This window comes from Coffea arabica, chromosome 8c (genome assembly GCF_036785885.1).
Source record: "Coffea arabica cultivar ET-39 chromosome 8c, Coffea Arabica ET-39 HiFi, whole genome shotgun sequence".
In the NCBI taxonomy this organism is placed as follows: Eukaryota; Viridiplantae; Streptophyta; class Magnoliopsida; order Gentianales; family Rubiaceae; genus Coffea; species Coffea arabica.
In genome coordinates, this window is record NC_092325.1 from 950,492 (window position 1) to 965,771 (window position 15,280).

At 36.0% G+C, this 15,280-nt stretch overlaps 2 protein-coding genes across 2 annotated transcripts; one reads left to right on the forward strand and one right to left on the reverse strand.

Annotated features, from left to right (window-relative positions):
- Positions 1-481: 481 nt before the first annotated feature.
- LOC140013747 (uncharacterized) lies at positions 482-1,753 on the forward strand. The gene has a single exon (XM_072063826.1). The coding sequence runs from the start codon at positions 482-484 to the stop codon at positions 1,751-1,753; it is 1,272 nt and encodes a 423-aa protein (XP_071919927.1).
- A 4,987-nt stretch (positions 1,754-6,740) lies between these two features.
- Positions 6,741-9,806, reverse strand: LOC113707290 (deSI-like protein At4g17486). Its single transcript, XM_027229546.2, has 3 exons — positions 9,302-9,806; positions 8,104-8,391; positions 6,741-7,307 (listed from the first exon to the last, which is right to left on the reverse strand). Exons 1-3 carry the CDS (start codon positions 9,447-9,449, stop codon positions 7,087-7,089), a joined length of 657 nt encoding a protein of 218 aa, XP_027085347.1. The 5' UTR covers positions 9,450-9,806; the 3' UTR covers positions 6,741-7,086.
- Between the last annotated feature and the right edge of the window lie 5,474 nt (positions 9,807-15,280).

Sequence of the window (15,280 nt, forward strand, 5' to 3'; positions counted from 1 at the left end):
CGGTCGCGTTGATTTTTTATTTTTTCATACTTATCTAAACCTCCGTATTTTTGTCTAATGGTATTTAAAACATCTCAAAACTACAGTGCATCTACTAAACTACAGTACACATATAGATATACTAATGCATTTCTCCTTTAATCATTGATAAATAGTCGTAATACACGTGTAGGAAGGAGTGGTTGTAGACTTCCACCCTTATCATATGAAGGAAGGATTGTTGGATTCTCCGAAGGATTTTTGTGGGGTTTGTAGCGTTCTTCTAACATTTTCATTGTGATCCTGGTTAGCTCTGAATGCATTTTACGTGAATAATTTGTTTATTTTTTTTATACATACATACATGTATTTTCAAAGTCCACAGGACTCCACATCTGTACACGTCGAGGGTGCGCGGATCACTAAGTATACATAAAGCCAACCCAACCAATCTCCCAAACCTCACTCCAGACCCAGAGTCATTATAGTTGGAATTCTCAAAATGCTCCATCCCGGCCACCGCTCTTTTTCCATTCCTTCATGCTTCCGTACCGCCGCCGCCCCCAAGACGGTCCTTTCCGCCAATCCCGATCTCACCACCTCCCTCTATCAAACTCAACAAGGCCTCTTTGGCCTCACCTGGTCCATAGGCCCATTCGGCACTCGTTCCCTCCACATCTACCTCCTCCTCGACAACCACCACCTTTCTTTTCCACCGTCCCCGTCCTTCCACCTTCAATTCAACCCGCGCTTTACCTTCTGGAAGAAACGAGGATCCAAAACACTTGTTGGTCTTCCAAATACTAGCTCTACTACTGCTCGGGTGTTCTGGGATCTTTCCCGGGCCAAATTCGGATCGAGACCCGACCCCGCATCCGGCTATTACGTCGCAATTTTGATCGGGGGAGAAGTGACGCTCCTTGTTGGGGAGGAGCTGCTACCGCTATGCCAACTCCCAAGGAGCATCGCCAGCGGCGGAGGAGGAGCTAGGCCGACTGCTAAGGAGACGGCGGCTGCCGAGATCAGAAACCAAGTAATGGTTTTGAGAAGAGAGCACGTTTATGGCAACAAGAAAAGATTATATTACACCACCAGAGCTAATATTGGAGGTGGCCAACAAGAAATAGATGTATCGATTGATTACAGGGCTACGGGGGGTGAAGGTGGCCCCACGCTGTGCTTTAGCATCGCCGGCAAAAGGGTTTTGCAGGTGAAGCATCTGAAGTGGAAGTTCAGAGGAAACGAAAGGGTTGAAGGTGACGATGGGATCCCCCCTGTTCAGGTGTCTTGGGACGTGTACAACTGGTTATTCGTCCAAGACGACGATCATGAGCTTACGAATGCCCATGCTCTGTTCATGTTCAAATTTGAGAAAAAACCGGGAGGTTTAATTACGGAGGAGGAGGACGATGAGGAGAAGGATGCTCATCATCATCATGACTATTGCTATTACGACTTCCTCGCCAACAGCAACAGCGGCAGTCTGACGAAGAATGAGGTGGAGAAAAATAAGACGTTGCAACAAGACTGCGGGGGTCTAAATTTAATTGGGTTTGAGACGAAGAAGAAGAAGAAGACGACGACGAGGACGACGATGATGATGAAAAAGGGGTTCAAGATGAGATCGGGAAGGAGCTGGTCTTCGTCGTCTCTGTCCTCTGTCTCCTCCTCCTCGAATTCTACTTCTTCTGTGATGGAATGGGCGAGCGTGGAAGAGAATGAGCTCAAGGGGGGTCCTTGTGGCTTTTCGCTTGTGGTCTATGCTTGGAATTAGTAATTGGAAACAAAGAGGTCGGTCTTCATCATCACCTCAGCTTTTAATGTTGGGTAATTACTACTACTACTCCTGCTGCTGCTGCTGCTAGGCTAGGCGCTAGCTAATTCATTTGTTCTTTCACTAACCAATCATTTATTTACTAATCCCAACCCAACCCAATGGAGTAGTATATAGTATCATAGTTGTTGTGTCGTAGTAATTAATGGTAGAGTATTACAGAAAAACACACATGACGCATACATACATACATACATACATGATGTTACTCGCTACTCAACAACTCGTGTCTAAATTAATATGTTTTTGGAATATCATTAAACTCTGTCCGTGATGTGATCCGCAGTCAATTTCTGCACTTTTTGTATTTTATGGGGCAACTCCGGCAGGGAAAAGAGAAGCTGTTGTCGTAAATGCTTGGTTCTTTGTTCGTTGATTCTGCGTTTCTTTCTTTTTATTCTCTTCCTTTTAAAATTAGCGATGGTAGCAGCTAATTTAATTTGCTGCTGCTGCTGCTAAAAGACACGATAATCTAATTTACTTGCATGTTTCAATTCATGGATGATGATAAGATCCCATTTTCCCGCCCTGTTTGGATTGTCATTTTCTACCGGAAAATTGCGTCATTTTTCGTGATCACACTTTGCTATTAATTTTTTCCCGCACATACGTCAAATCGCTACAGTAATTTTTTTCATGAAAAATACAATCCAAAACAGGTAATGTTGTGGCCTATCACTATATATGTTGTGGCCTACCGTGTCCGAGGATGGTGGTGGCCGGATTTTTATTTTTATGAATGCAATAGATCAAACCTGACACGATGGTGTCTCAGCAACAGGACATGGGCCGGGATGGTTTTTGTACGACTGTTTCAGAACGGTGCATAACGCACGAAGAAGAAGAAGAAGAAGAAGACAATAATAATAATAATACTAGCTGTATGGGGTGATTTAGTCGTGAGGAGCATCGGCTCAGTCTGGCATGAGCTGTTTGGATTGAGGGTTGAAATGGTCGAGGGTACTGGGTACGAGATTCCTAACCTCCCGACAACTCGTCCAACTGGGCATGTGACCGTGGGTCTGGTTTTAGGATTAGGTTGAGACTCTGTCCGTGATTAATTGAAGGAAATGTGCGTATTAGGTTGGTTTTCATTTTCAAATTAGGTGGTGTTGCTTTCTGGAATATATCATAGACATTAGCAGGAGAACTTTTAATCTTTTTAGTTTGACCATCTCGTCTCTGTAACTGTAACAAATACTACTACTTCCCAAAAACACACCAAATCTACATCCCTCGTTCCTTCCTACTCCCTGTTTTGGGAACTCCCCACCTGAGACTCTACTTTAAAACTTCGATTAATGTAATTGTGTGTACTGACATGAACAACTTTAGTAGAAAAGCTTCAAAGACTAGCTGCCTGCTCTCCCTCATGTCGTATCTGTTAAAGCATCTACTTTCAAAAATTAATATATTTCATTACTTATATTAATTATACATAAAATTTCATGAAAATTTGACTAAGTTCTGCCATCTAATTAACCCAAAATTTGTTAAAATTTTAATTTATGTTTCACCGTTCAAATGTTTCATGTAAATTGAATGCCAAAATATTCACAAAAGAATATTATTATTATTTTTTTGCATGTTGATCTAGAGATTAGAAGAAAAATTATGACGCGATTAAGATGAACATATAGAGTTATAAAATTTTAATTACAAATAAATGGAGAAAATAATGGAGAGAAAACCAATGGAGAGGATTCTAACCTGTAAACCCACCACCACTAATAGTATCTATTTGTTACCTTCTTCTCTACTTTTCTTGTTACTGTACTGTCGGCCCCTCTTGTTTTATCTTTGTTTTAGTTTGCATATATTAAAGATTCGAAATTGCCAAAATAATAACTTGAGAGAGCGGATGAAAATTTTATAGTCAAATTAGACGGAGATGAAAAAGATAGCTGTGATAGAGATAGAGGGGAAGAGAGAATGAAATTGATAGGTGATGGCTAGAAGAAGAGCATAAATGAATTAAGGTTGTACTTGTGCCCATTCACTAGCATATTAAAATTTTCCATTTGGATTTCAATTTTTTTTTAATTTGCAATAGTTGGTCATAGTTTGCCATAGAGATAAATTTGCTTTTTTGTTTCTAAGCACAATTGGAGTTTGAGGGTTTGAAGAAATTTTTAAAAATTATTTTTTTCCTTTTCGTTGTATTTCTTTTTTTCTCTTTCCTTTCTTTCTTCTCTTTTTCTCTCTCCCCACACCTTCCTTCTTATTCCCTCACCACTATCATGTATCGTCACCACATTGGCTGGCCCACACCACCCATAGCGCCGCCCAACAACCTCCCCTCTTTCTTTTTTTGCTTCTCTCCCTCTCTCTTTTCCCTTCGTCCTCCTTTTTTCTTTCTCTGCACCTTCCATCCCCATCTCTCTTACCTCGCCACCCTCCCCCTAAATCACTGGTGGCAATCTCTATAGCGACCTCCTAATCAAGATTTAGGGAAGGGAAGGGTGGCAGGGAAGAAGTTAAGGAAGAGGGGAAGGAGAGGAGGAAGATAGAGAGAAGGGGGATAAAAGGAGAAGGAAAAAAAGAACGGGAGGCTGCAGTAGCGGTGGTGGGAGAGAGTTGAGGTAGGGGTCGAAGAAGAAAAAAGCAAAGAAAGAAACTTTTTTGAATATATTGGGGTATATATTTTAAGAACTTTTGAGTGTTTTTTGAAATTTTTGTAGTTAAAATTATTTTAAAAACTTGCAAGAGAAAAACTTCTCAAAAAATTGAGGTGCCAAGCCCTAATTTATGGAACACGCTAGCTAGAATGCGTCCTGGGGGCATACAAATTTTTTGAGTAAAAACTCAACGAGAGAGAGAGAGAGAGAGAGAGAGAGAGAGAGAGAGAGAGAGAGAGAGAGGGAGAGAGGGAGAGAGAGAGAGGGAGAGAGGGAGAGAGGGAGAGAGGGAGAGAGAGAGAGAGAGAGAGAGAGAGAGAGCTCAATTTTTTTTTTTCAAAAAATACAAATAAGAAAGAATTTAATATTTTTATTATTTTAAAATTGCTTTACTTTTTTGTTTACCACCCAATTTCAATACTAATCCTGACGACGTTAAAGTAATACGATATTATTATATTTTCCCTTATTTTCTTTCTTTGCAAAATCTAGTTTCCTATTTCTTTCTCTTCTATCTCTTTTTCTTTTACTGGTATTAATAAGTGTGAAAAAAAGAAATTTAAAAAACCCTTTTATTTTTATATTTTTGAAACTCTTGAGCAAAAAAAAATGAATGAATAATTGTTTCAACTTTTTTTTAATTATATATAAAAATACTAAATACATTAAAAAAAATTTTGAACATACTGGTTAAATTAACAATGGGATAAAATGTCCAGAAAATGTTATAAAATAAAGCGATTGTATCGCCATAATAACAATCAATAGTAATATTATAAATAAAATGGTATTTTTGTTTAAAATTTGTTAACATACTAAGTTAAATTGGCTATGAGAGTGAAGTGACTAAAAAAATAATCGAGTTTTTTGGTCAAGTTTTTTAGCTACTAGTTTTTTAACAACTTTAGTTACAAAAATCCAAAAAAACTTATCAAATTTTTTAATCTACACACTTCAAAATATCTAATACACAAAAAACTTTCTCTTTTTTTCGTCTTTCTCCCCCACACCTTCATCGCCGGCCATCCCCTCCGCCGCCGGCCACCACCACCTCCACCGCTGTTTCTGACACCGGCCACCTATTCCGGCACCGGCCTACCCCCTTTTTTTCCCCCTCCCCCTTCCTCTCCCTGGCCACCCTCCCGCTTCCTTAGCTGCGATCTGGTCACACGGTACTAGATTGGGCAAAAGAGGAGGGGAGTAGGAAAGGGGAGGAGAATGGGAGAGGGAGATGGAGAAGAGGGGGAGAGAAAAAGGCAAAAAAAAAATTGTAAGTGTCATGGTTGCTGGTTCTCTGCTTCGAGAGAGAGAGGGAGATGGTGAAGAGGAGTAGAGGGGAGCAGAGAGAGAAAAGAGAGGAAGCAAAAAAGAAAAAAAATTTGGGGAGAGGGGCTGCTGGTTCGTCTGGTACCGCGAGGGAAGAGGGAGGGGGAAGGAAAGAAGAAGAAGAAGAGAGGAAAGAAAAGAAAAAGGAAAGAAAGAAAGAGAAAGAAAAAGAAAAAGAATGAGAAAAAGAAAAAAAATGGTAGGGCATGGCTGCTGGGAACTGGGAAGGCAGAGGTAACGGGGGAGGAAGAAGGAAGAAGAAGAAGAGAGAAAACGAAAAAAAAAATTTCACCTTACAAAAACTTCTACAAAAAAGTTTTTCACCTTACAAAAACTTCTATAAATTTTTTTAAAAAACTTCTACAGTGCACTACAGTAAAATTTTAAATAAACTCTAAAAAAAACTCAGGTTCCAAACAGGTCCATTATTTGGCCGGATAAAGTGATAATAACCCGCTTTGACCTTTCTTTCTTCGGAAATATCAAACCCAAATTTCTCAGAGTATGCCGCAGCGTAGGCACCCAGTACAGGTAATGAATGTAGGAGTCCCACGGATCACATTCAGCCCAAAAGCACCTAAAATGCAAGGAAAGACGCAAATGTCTAGTATACTTCTGCCGTACACGAGACCTTCACGCAAGGTGAGCAGTCAAAATGGTTCTGGCCAATTAAAAGTCCCTTGACCCGACGTTATGAGTCAAACTGGTTCTACCCACTTCCATTAAGGCCTGCACCAGTCCATGTCACGAGCGTCAAATTTTACAGATGGTATTGCATCCAATGCACCGCCAAGAAACTGACATGTACAACCTCGACCTAGTTACCACAAAACCAGTAAGCAAAAAACAAAAGATGTGTAAAGTAACAGCCTACATTGCTGTCAACATTCAACTTGATAAATAACCCATGTCCATCTTAGATTAGGATAGTATAGGATACTGTAGATAAAAAGTGACGATAGACAAAAAAAAAAAAAACCACGTCCACAATCAAAACAATGCATAATAATCCAAACAAAATCCAAATGTAAACTTTGTAATATGCCGATAATGATACTAACCCAACAACCAATAAAGCACTCGTATGAACTGTAAGAAATCACACTGATAGACAAAAAAAAACTGCCTATTTAACACGAAACTGAAAACACTTTACAGAAACAGAAACACCGCAAACATCTAAGTAGCAGTTGTTTCCACTATGATTTCAAACTGATTTTTCAGAGTCTAAAAGACTCTGCATGAATATCAACAATTTAATAGGGGAACCACAAATCATGTAAACAGAAAGCATCGCAAAGAGCTTCATAACTCATGGAGGTGAATGGGTCAGTGAGGAGATGGAGGGCCTGGAGGGTGATGACTTCTTTGTCTACCACTTCTGGCAGATTTTGAAGGACAGGATGACAACAGAGTTGGATTAGAAGGAGATATAAACCGACTAGAATGGCTTCGTAGCTTTTTCTTCTCATACACCCTGTCTTCTGCTCTGACATGCCGGACCTTTGTCTCATTCAAGCCAGCCGGAAGAACACAGTTACACAGAAAACCTACAAGATTATCAGCAGACGAATAAATTCAAACTAGTCACAAGATTACACGTTTGTCATGATGCAACTCATCCTACTTTTGACACTTTTTATAGATCAACATTGACACCATAATTGACCAGTAGATTAGAAAAATCAAATGGTCACATCCAACCAGTTCCACGTCTATACAAGGATTTCCATTTTTTAAATTTCTCATATTACAACTGGGTTCAATGAGACGGCCTAAAAACATCAGCAATCTTACACTCACAGGACCAATAAATCATGAAGTTAAGGTGCATCACAAGCAGTTGTATTTCATTGGCCACAATAACATCTTCAACACTCTGGTTCAGTAGGAAGAGACACAGAATATAAATTAAAGGAACCCCCAATCAAGTTTACGTTCTCTTCTAAAGCACAACTCCAAGGACAAAAGAGCAACCAACATCCCAAAAAAAAAAAAAGAAGAAGAAGATCAGTGTCCTCATAGCCACTGCCTTAGTGGCGTCAAGTGTGGGTTTAATCTTCAAGAGCTAATTATTTTAAAAATGACTTCATCATGATCAGAAAGAAAAAGACTCTGATAATAGAATTAACGTGGATAGTTGTTAAAATTGGAAATCAGCAAATAAAGTTGCTTTGTCACTTGTTGAAAGAAATCTTCAGCACCGAAAAGAATAAGCAGTCCAAGTAGACCAAAGTAAATGAACAAAAAGATTGATAGATAGCTATTGCCAAGAGACAAAACACGGGGATCTATTCACAAGTTCAAGAACTTGTGCAAACAACTAGATGCTGAGCAAGCTATTACCAAGTCGTGCTAGCCGATTAACCCAGCTAGGAATTGGTTTCCTCGTTAAGCGCAAGCACACATCATTACAGAAATGATTGCAGTTTTTGGTAATGAGATTGTATGTGTTGCCAGAATACTCCTCTGCTAGTTTCTCCATGAATGCACGGACTTCTTTAGGACCCAAATCTGTTCTACCAATCAGGATCGATTTTCTGAAAGTGAACCCTGGGCACTGCTTGGGTTCTACTTCAAATACCCCAGTTGTTGAATGTTCATGTGCACCAAATGCATATTCCACCCCATGAACTGCAACAAAGAAAAAACTGAGGAATGTATCAAAAAAATATTTAAAAAAAACACAGAAAATCAAACAGTCGAGGGAAATTCATCCCAAAAGAAAAATATTGGCTTCAAGTAGCATAACAGATCAAAAGAAGAAGCGACAGGAAGTCATCGGAAACAGAACCTCCTATTGCATGTTACCAGAAATCTACTTAATTTAATTCGAATTTTCCACCAGAAATGTATGTATATCATCTTCCTCTTTTTCCAGAAATGTATGGTACCCACCTGTTTTGTACGGGAGTAGAAACTTGAAAATTTTGAGTGATGTTTTAGATTGCTGGAAAAAAGAAAATATAGATTTGAGTTACTTGTCTTTCTTTCTTGACATGTTGTGAGAATTCCTATTAGTGGCAAATTCGCTGAATGTTATTGTCAGCAGCTAAAACTCAATGGAAGATTGGGGTTAAAAATCCACTAGCACTAGGACTTGTGTTTGGTAAAATTTCAAGAAAACAAAGGCTGCCTTTTTTCAGTGACACCAAGTAGATAGCAAGCAATGCTAATTGTAAGACAGCCAGCCCATTCGCAACTTTGCTTATAATGACAAGGGATAAAAAGGAAGCAGTTTTAGATGGAATACGAAGCGTAAGACGAAGCAACCAAATAATTCCGCAACAAAATTTTAGGTTAGTTTACATGTTGAAACATCACAAGAAGGCACCAACTTTTCCCCCTCTTGAATCGGTTCGTAGTTTGAGTAATTTAAGCAAATCAAACAAAAAACAAAACTGAAAAAAAGAACCCAAAATGCAAAACAAATAGTAGTAGTAGTAGAAGTGGAAGAAAAGAGCAAAAGGGGAGAAGAAGAAAGGTGTGTGTTAGATCCGTTATCCAGATAAAAAAAAAAGGAAGGAGATATAAAGGGGGGAACCTTGAACACCGGAGTGGTAGACGCCGAGGCCGAGCCAGTAAGCGTAGCCATTCATAGCGGTGAGATCGTATACATTGAGGTAAACGGGGGCTGTAGTAGCACCCTTCTTCCTCTTCTTCCCTGACAACACTATCATGCTACACAACATTCTTCTTCTAATTCTGATGAGACACCGGTCACTTCCTCTCCGTCTTTCTCTTCCCTTTTTTACCCTTTTCCCAATAATAAGATTGATCGCCAGGAAAATCAACCCCACTACCCAGTACTCCTCCCAGCAGCACCACCCCCCATCCCGGCCACCGCAAAACAAAAATGGTGGGTAGCAGCAGCCGTCGTCCTATTTCCTCTGAATGCTAGTACAACAACTGTAGTAGGCAGCAGAAAGGAATGAATTACAGAAATAGGAATCCCTAGGAATTAGGAAAGTGGGAGCAGATTTATTGGGATTGTAAAAGAAGGAAGCTGTGTAAATCTATAAGTGGGCCGGGAGTGGGAATGAAATTATGCAGTACAAGGAATTTTAAATAACTAATAAATAAATAAAGGGTTTTGGACAGAGTGTTGTTTAAAATTTTATTTGAAATAATTAATGTAACATTTTTTGTGATGTAATGTACGTGAGATAAAAAAATAATTAAAAATATTTAAAAATGTGTTTATGATATAAACAAAATATTATTTAGAAAAATGGGGTATCCAAACAAATTCCTTATTTGTTTAGGTACCAATTCAAATCGAAACATAATATTAAGTTCGAAAATAGGTTCGAACCAAACTTGTTCAATTTTGTTTGTTTAGATGTCAATTCAAATCCAAACATAATTTCATGTTCGAAAATATTAATAAGCCAATAACGATCTTCACGTACAAGGAATTTTAAATAATAAATAAATAAAGGAATGAGGTATTACTCGACTCGAATCAGATTCATTCAAACTTATTTGTTTAGATATCAATCCAAATTCAAACATAATTTCAAGATTGAAAATATTAACAAACCAATCACGATCTTTACGTTATCTGACTCGACATGTTCAGGAACATATAAAACAAGTAAATTTCATAAGAATATATCTAATATTTCTTTCCTTAAATTCATTTCTTTCCTTCTGGTATATTGTTTATCTTATAAAATAGCAAACATATGACATTCTTATCTCTTGAATAGGTATAATTAATTTTAATCATATCCGTAATTCGTCATAATAGATGTCTTGAATAAGTATAATTTACTTTAATCACATCCTAATTTATCATAATATATTTTTTGAATATTAGAGAGCAAAAATTAAGGGAAAATAACAAATTAGGGTGAAATTTCTATATAATAATATATGAAATTTCAAACCAAACCAATCCAAATTTTGATTATATGTGCTTGACATCAGTACTAAGACAAGTCAAGCCAAACTTCTGGTGAACATAAATCAGAAATTTCAATCCAAATTTGATCAATTTCTTTCAAAAAATTATCAAACACAAGTCAAGTTTAAACATTTCTTTTAATCTTCAAACTAATTATAAACATACTTCTATCCAACTCATTGAACCTTGTTTCTTTTTTTTTTTTTTTTGCCGTATTGATAATATTCTTATAATCTAACCTATCATATTCTACAAGAAGCGGAAGCCTAAAGAGGTGTCCAACTCATTAAACCTTGTTTTCTTTTTTTTTTTTTTTTTGCCGCAATGATAACATTCAAGTCTAAAGAGGTTGTATAAGTAACTATCAAGTATCCAGACTTTCACTACAAGTAAAGTTCGAACTCTTGACCTACAGTTCAAAGAGAGACTTAGACTCTGTTTGATAACCCAACTCAACATTTAAATTTAATGGATTCATGTTTTAACATGTTCAGAAGCGTTGATAACAAAAAATTGAATATTTAAATTAATTAAGTAGCACTACATTTTTTAGGCAAAATTTGTTTTCAAAATTAAGTGATGAACTATTCACTTATCGCTGAATGTGATACACACTCAAATATATTAGATTCAATAATTAACAATTCAATAACTTAATGGATTCGTATTTCAGATTTCACTTTTATCAAACGTAGCCTTAGTCCTCTTTTTGGTAGCCACTGAGCCAAAATTCAATAATTTGTAGGGAGGGAAAGACTAAAGAGATTGTATAAGGGATTAGTAGTATATGGGTCTGATCAGACCAACAAGTGTTTAGGCACCGAACCTTGTTTTCAACCCTAACTATAGTAGCATGCCTAGCATATGAGATGAGAATAGAAATTATAGTTGTAAATTAGCAGTACACTAGTACTTGTTAGTGGTAAAAGGGTAGCGGTATTAAATTCATCGTCCAACTACTTCTTTTTTCTCTTTTGGATAAAATTGTAACTTGAAAAAAAATACTATATCATTTACCTCCTTATTCGTTTCTTTCCTCCTTTAGCTAGTTTGGGAGTTTAGAATAGAAAAGAAAAGAAGAGAAATGATAAGTTTGAAAAGAAAGGAAAGGATGAGAAAGAATCCAAGTTTTTGTCTAAATTGTTTGGGAGTTTTAAGAAAAAAAATAAGGTAAGTGATTTTTTTTTTTATTTGAGAGTTGAAGACAAATAAAAGAAAAGATACTCAAACAAGTTACTTTACAGATATGCCATTTCTTTAAACAAATGTGAATTAAGTAAGTTGATGGAAATTTGGTCGTTTGCATGAAAACTATAGAATAAAAGATATAAATTACTTATGCCAAGGACTTCAGATCATGTAGGTCCAATAGATACAAGTTAGCAATTACTACAATAGAGTTATGTCAATAACTCTATAGAGTTTCATTATCATTACATTATTAGAACTAGTAATGCCAATAGAGTTATGTTTACAACTTCCATATTAGTACATCCTAATACACAACAATAGAATCCCAATTCCAGATCCTAAAAGCAAAAATATTAAGGGATCTACATAGTTACAAAAGATATTTTGCATGCTTTTACATCTTGATACAAAAACTCAAAAAGCTTTTCTACATGCTTTTATATCCCGATGCAAAAAATATAACTAAAACATGTTTTATCTCCAAAAGACCAAAACAATGAGAATGTGTAGGTGTCAGCACAGCTCATTATATATGTTGAATTGTGTTCCTATTTTCATCCAAAGGGGCTGAATGACGAAGACCATCCATCATTTTCCCAATATGCATTTGCATAAATTTTCCCAATATGCTCTTGCGCCTTTCTGCTGGACAACCAAAAAATGCTCTTGATTTAGCTTGGTTTTAAGTCAAAAGAGATAACAATCATTAATAGAGTCCACTTCAACTTCAATATTGGTTAGCTCCTTGTAAATCTCGTTTTCAATATACACACATTCTCTAGAATTTTGAAAAATAAAATTTTCCTCCCTTATTGCATCAACAACATTATCAAGTGCACTTTTTATAATTTGAAGTTCTTCATAAAAAATGGACAGCTTTCTTTTTTTTTTTTCCTTGAACAGATGACGTATATTATACTAATTTTTTGTTGCAAGTTTTGAAAACTTTTATACCAGTATTTTTAGTTGTGTTGTCAAAACTCTCTATAGTGATCTAATTTTGAGAAAGAAGATAGTTGACGTCAATAAAACTTTCCAACTCAGTACCATTTGGTTCATTGGCCCATCTATTGTGTGTTTCTTTTGCTATTTCAGCACCTTGTCCAGTACCTCGATTCTTAGCAAATAACTCTTATAATTTGTCATAGTTATGGATTTGTTTTGTCTTTCATTTTTTTAGCATCCTATTTTTCCTAAATAAACAGGAGTATTGTTAAAATATGAATTAAAAATGAGCAAAAAAAAAAACTAAATTTAAAGAGCACATACCTTTAAAAGTTGCTCCCAAACTTCAGGTTCAACAATCTAAGTTTTTGTCATAGGACTCCAAGAAAAAGTCACTAAAATTTTCATTTCTAAACAAGTCATAACACTCATTGAAATGCAACTTAAGTGTCTTCATTCAATTTATCAAACAATCTTTGGTGAAATCCTTACCAAGTTTATTCTTCAATTCCTCGACAATGTTATTGTAAGTTGTTGTTGTGAATGTTCCATCAACTCGATACCCTTCATAGCGCTGATTCAATAATGCTTGGATATAAGCACCATCCATGGATTATGTCCATTTCAAGTGTTCTTTCTTAACTTCCTGATCTTTCTTCAAATCTTCACCCATTTCAAATGCTAAATGGTAATGATAAGATAGTAAGCACAATTAGTAGCAACTAAATATTTTAAACAATTGCAATATCTTGATAACATTGTGCATGCACCAAAACAAAACCTGAACATACCATTTAGTACATGTTAGGAAGTTTAGAGCTAAAAAATAAAGTACATAATCATTCGATATTTGCAAGGCTATTTGATTTTCCAAAGATTTGCCTTGTGATGAATCTTCATTAGCACTAGTAGATGCAATATTTTCATTCTCAACAGGAGATTGGTGTGCCAATTCTATATCTACTTCATCAATATATTCCAAATCTGGATCTATTTCCATCAAAAAGTTGTGCAAAATACAACAAGCAAGAACAATTTTTGACTGCGTATTAACATCATACGTAGGTTTGTTATCACCTATGATTGGAAAGCATTTTTTCAAGACTCCAAATGCTCTCTCGATTGCATTATACAATGATGCATACCAAAGATTGAAAAGTTCTCAATAATCTCGAGGCCCCCGATCGATTTGAGTACTCTTTTAAATAGTATGTAACCCCTCTATAACGTGTAAGTAGTCCACTTTTTAATATGAATCCACCATCAACAAGGTAAAATTTACCTATAAATACTTTAACAGATTACTAATTTATTCAATTATACATATAACAAATTTTAAATTTGAAAATTACCATTAGGAATAATTAATGTCTTCTCTATTAAGTGCATTTTTTATGATTCTCAAGTGTGATGCAATCCTTTCCCATCCAGGTAGAACATATGTGAATTTTAAATCAAAAGAGCATGTAACCAATATATTTTGTGTTTGATGCTCTTTCCTACCACGATACCTTGCTACCTCAGCATTGGACACCTTGACACGAACATGATTTCCATCAATTGCACCTACACAATCCTACATATATTTTAGTACATTAATTTTTAATAAGAGTTCGTATGTGAAGTTAAAAATTCAACCTATGTAGAAAATAAAATGACCCTGAAATATGGATAAAACCTCTCACTATTAAGGATTTCTAGTGGTACTTTTTCTCCCGTAGGCTATCGTAGAAATTATTCTTCTAGGAATATAACTCCTTTAAGTATTCTATGAAAATGACAGCTAATAGTTTCAACTGAGCGATGATAAAAGAATGAAACTGTCCCATTCGTTGTTGGAAGTGATAAAATGTGAAGAAACTTAGCAACCTGTTATAAGTTGCATCAATATTTCCTCTCGTACATTCTTACTTTCTACAGACTGGTACCTGATAGGTCGATTGACATAATTGCTACTACGAACCCTCCGACACATAATCAATTTTCTCACTCCACAAATAACCTCACCAACAGCTAATTATCGACTTCTTAATTGAATATGAAACTTGTTTAGAACATCATTTGCTTCTTTATCCATCTAAATGTACTAATGTTAGTTGATTCATTCTATAATATTAAAAAAGTCACTGTCATCCATAATTTCACACCGTGACATACCTTATTATTTGCAAAGCTTTACTCAGGAGCATGAAAGCAATGTAAAATATTTATATCCCATGATAGGGATTCGTGGCCAATTACAAAACATGATGATAATACTCTCCAACAGTGTGTGTATTATTTTCAAATAGATCACACCCTCATTTTCACATTAAAATGTAATATTCCTCATTTTGTGATTACGTTTTCACTCAATTTATGTAATCAACATCCTGTATATTAATCAAAGTCTTTGTTCTTTGACACATTACTTTATTTTATTGATTTGGGACATAAGAATCCTTTGCAAAAATACATATATTGTATCAAAGGTATATC

Excerpts from the sequence above, each read along its gene's own strand:
- LOC140013747 (XM_072063826.1), top strand. The coding sequence starts at position 482 with ATGCTCCATCCCGGCCACCGCTCTTTTTCCATTCCTTCATGCTTCCGT.
- LOC113707290 (XM_027229546.2), bottom strand. The coding sequence starts at position 9,449 with ATGTTGTGTAGCATGATAGTGTTGTCAGGGAAGAAGAGGAAGAAGGGT. Across the intron at positions 8,392-9,301 it reads CTACCACTCCGGTGTTCAAG|TTCATGGGGTGGAATATGCA; the intron begins GTTCCCCCCTTT and ends TCTTTGTTGCAG. Across the intron at positions 7,308-8,103 it reads TAATCGGCTAGCACGACTTG|GTTTTCTGTGTAACTGTGTT; the intron begins GTAATAGCTTGC and ends ATAATCTTGTAG.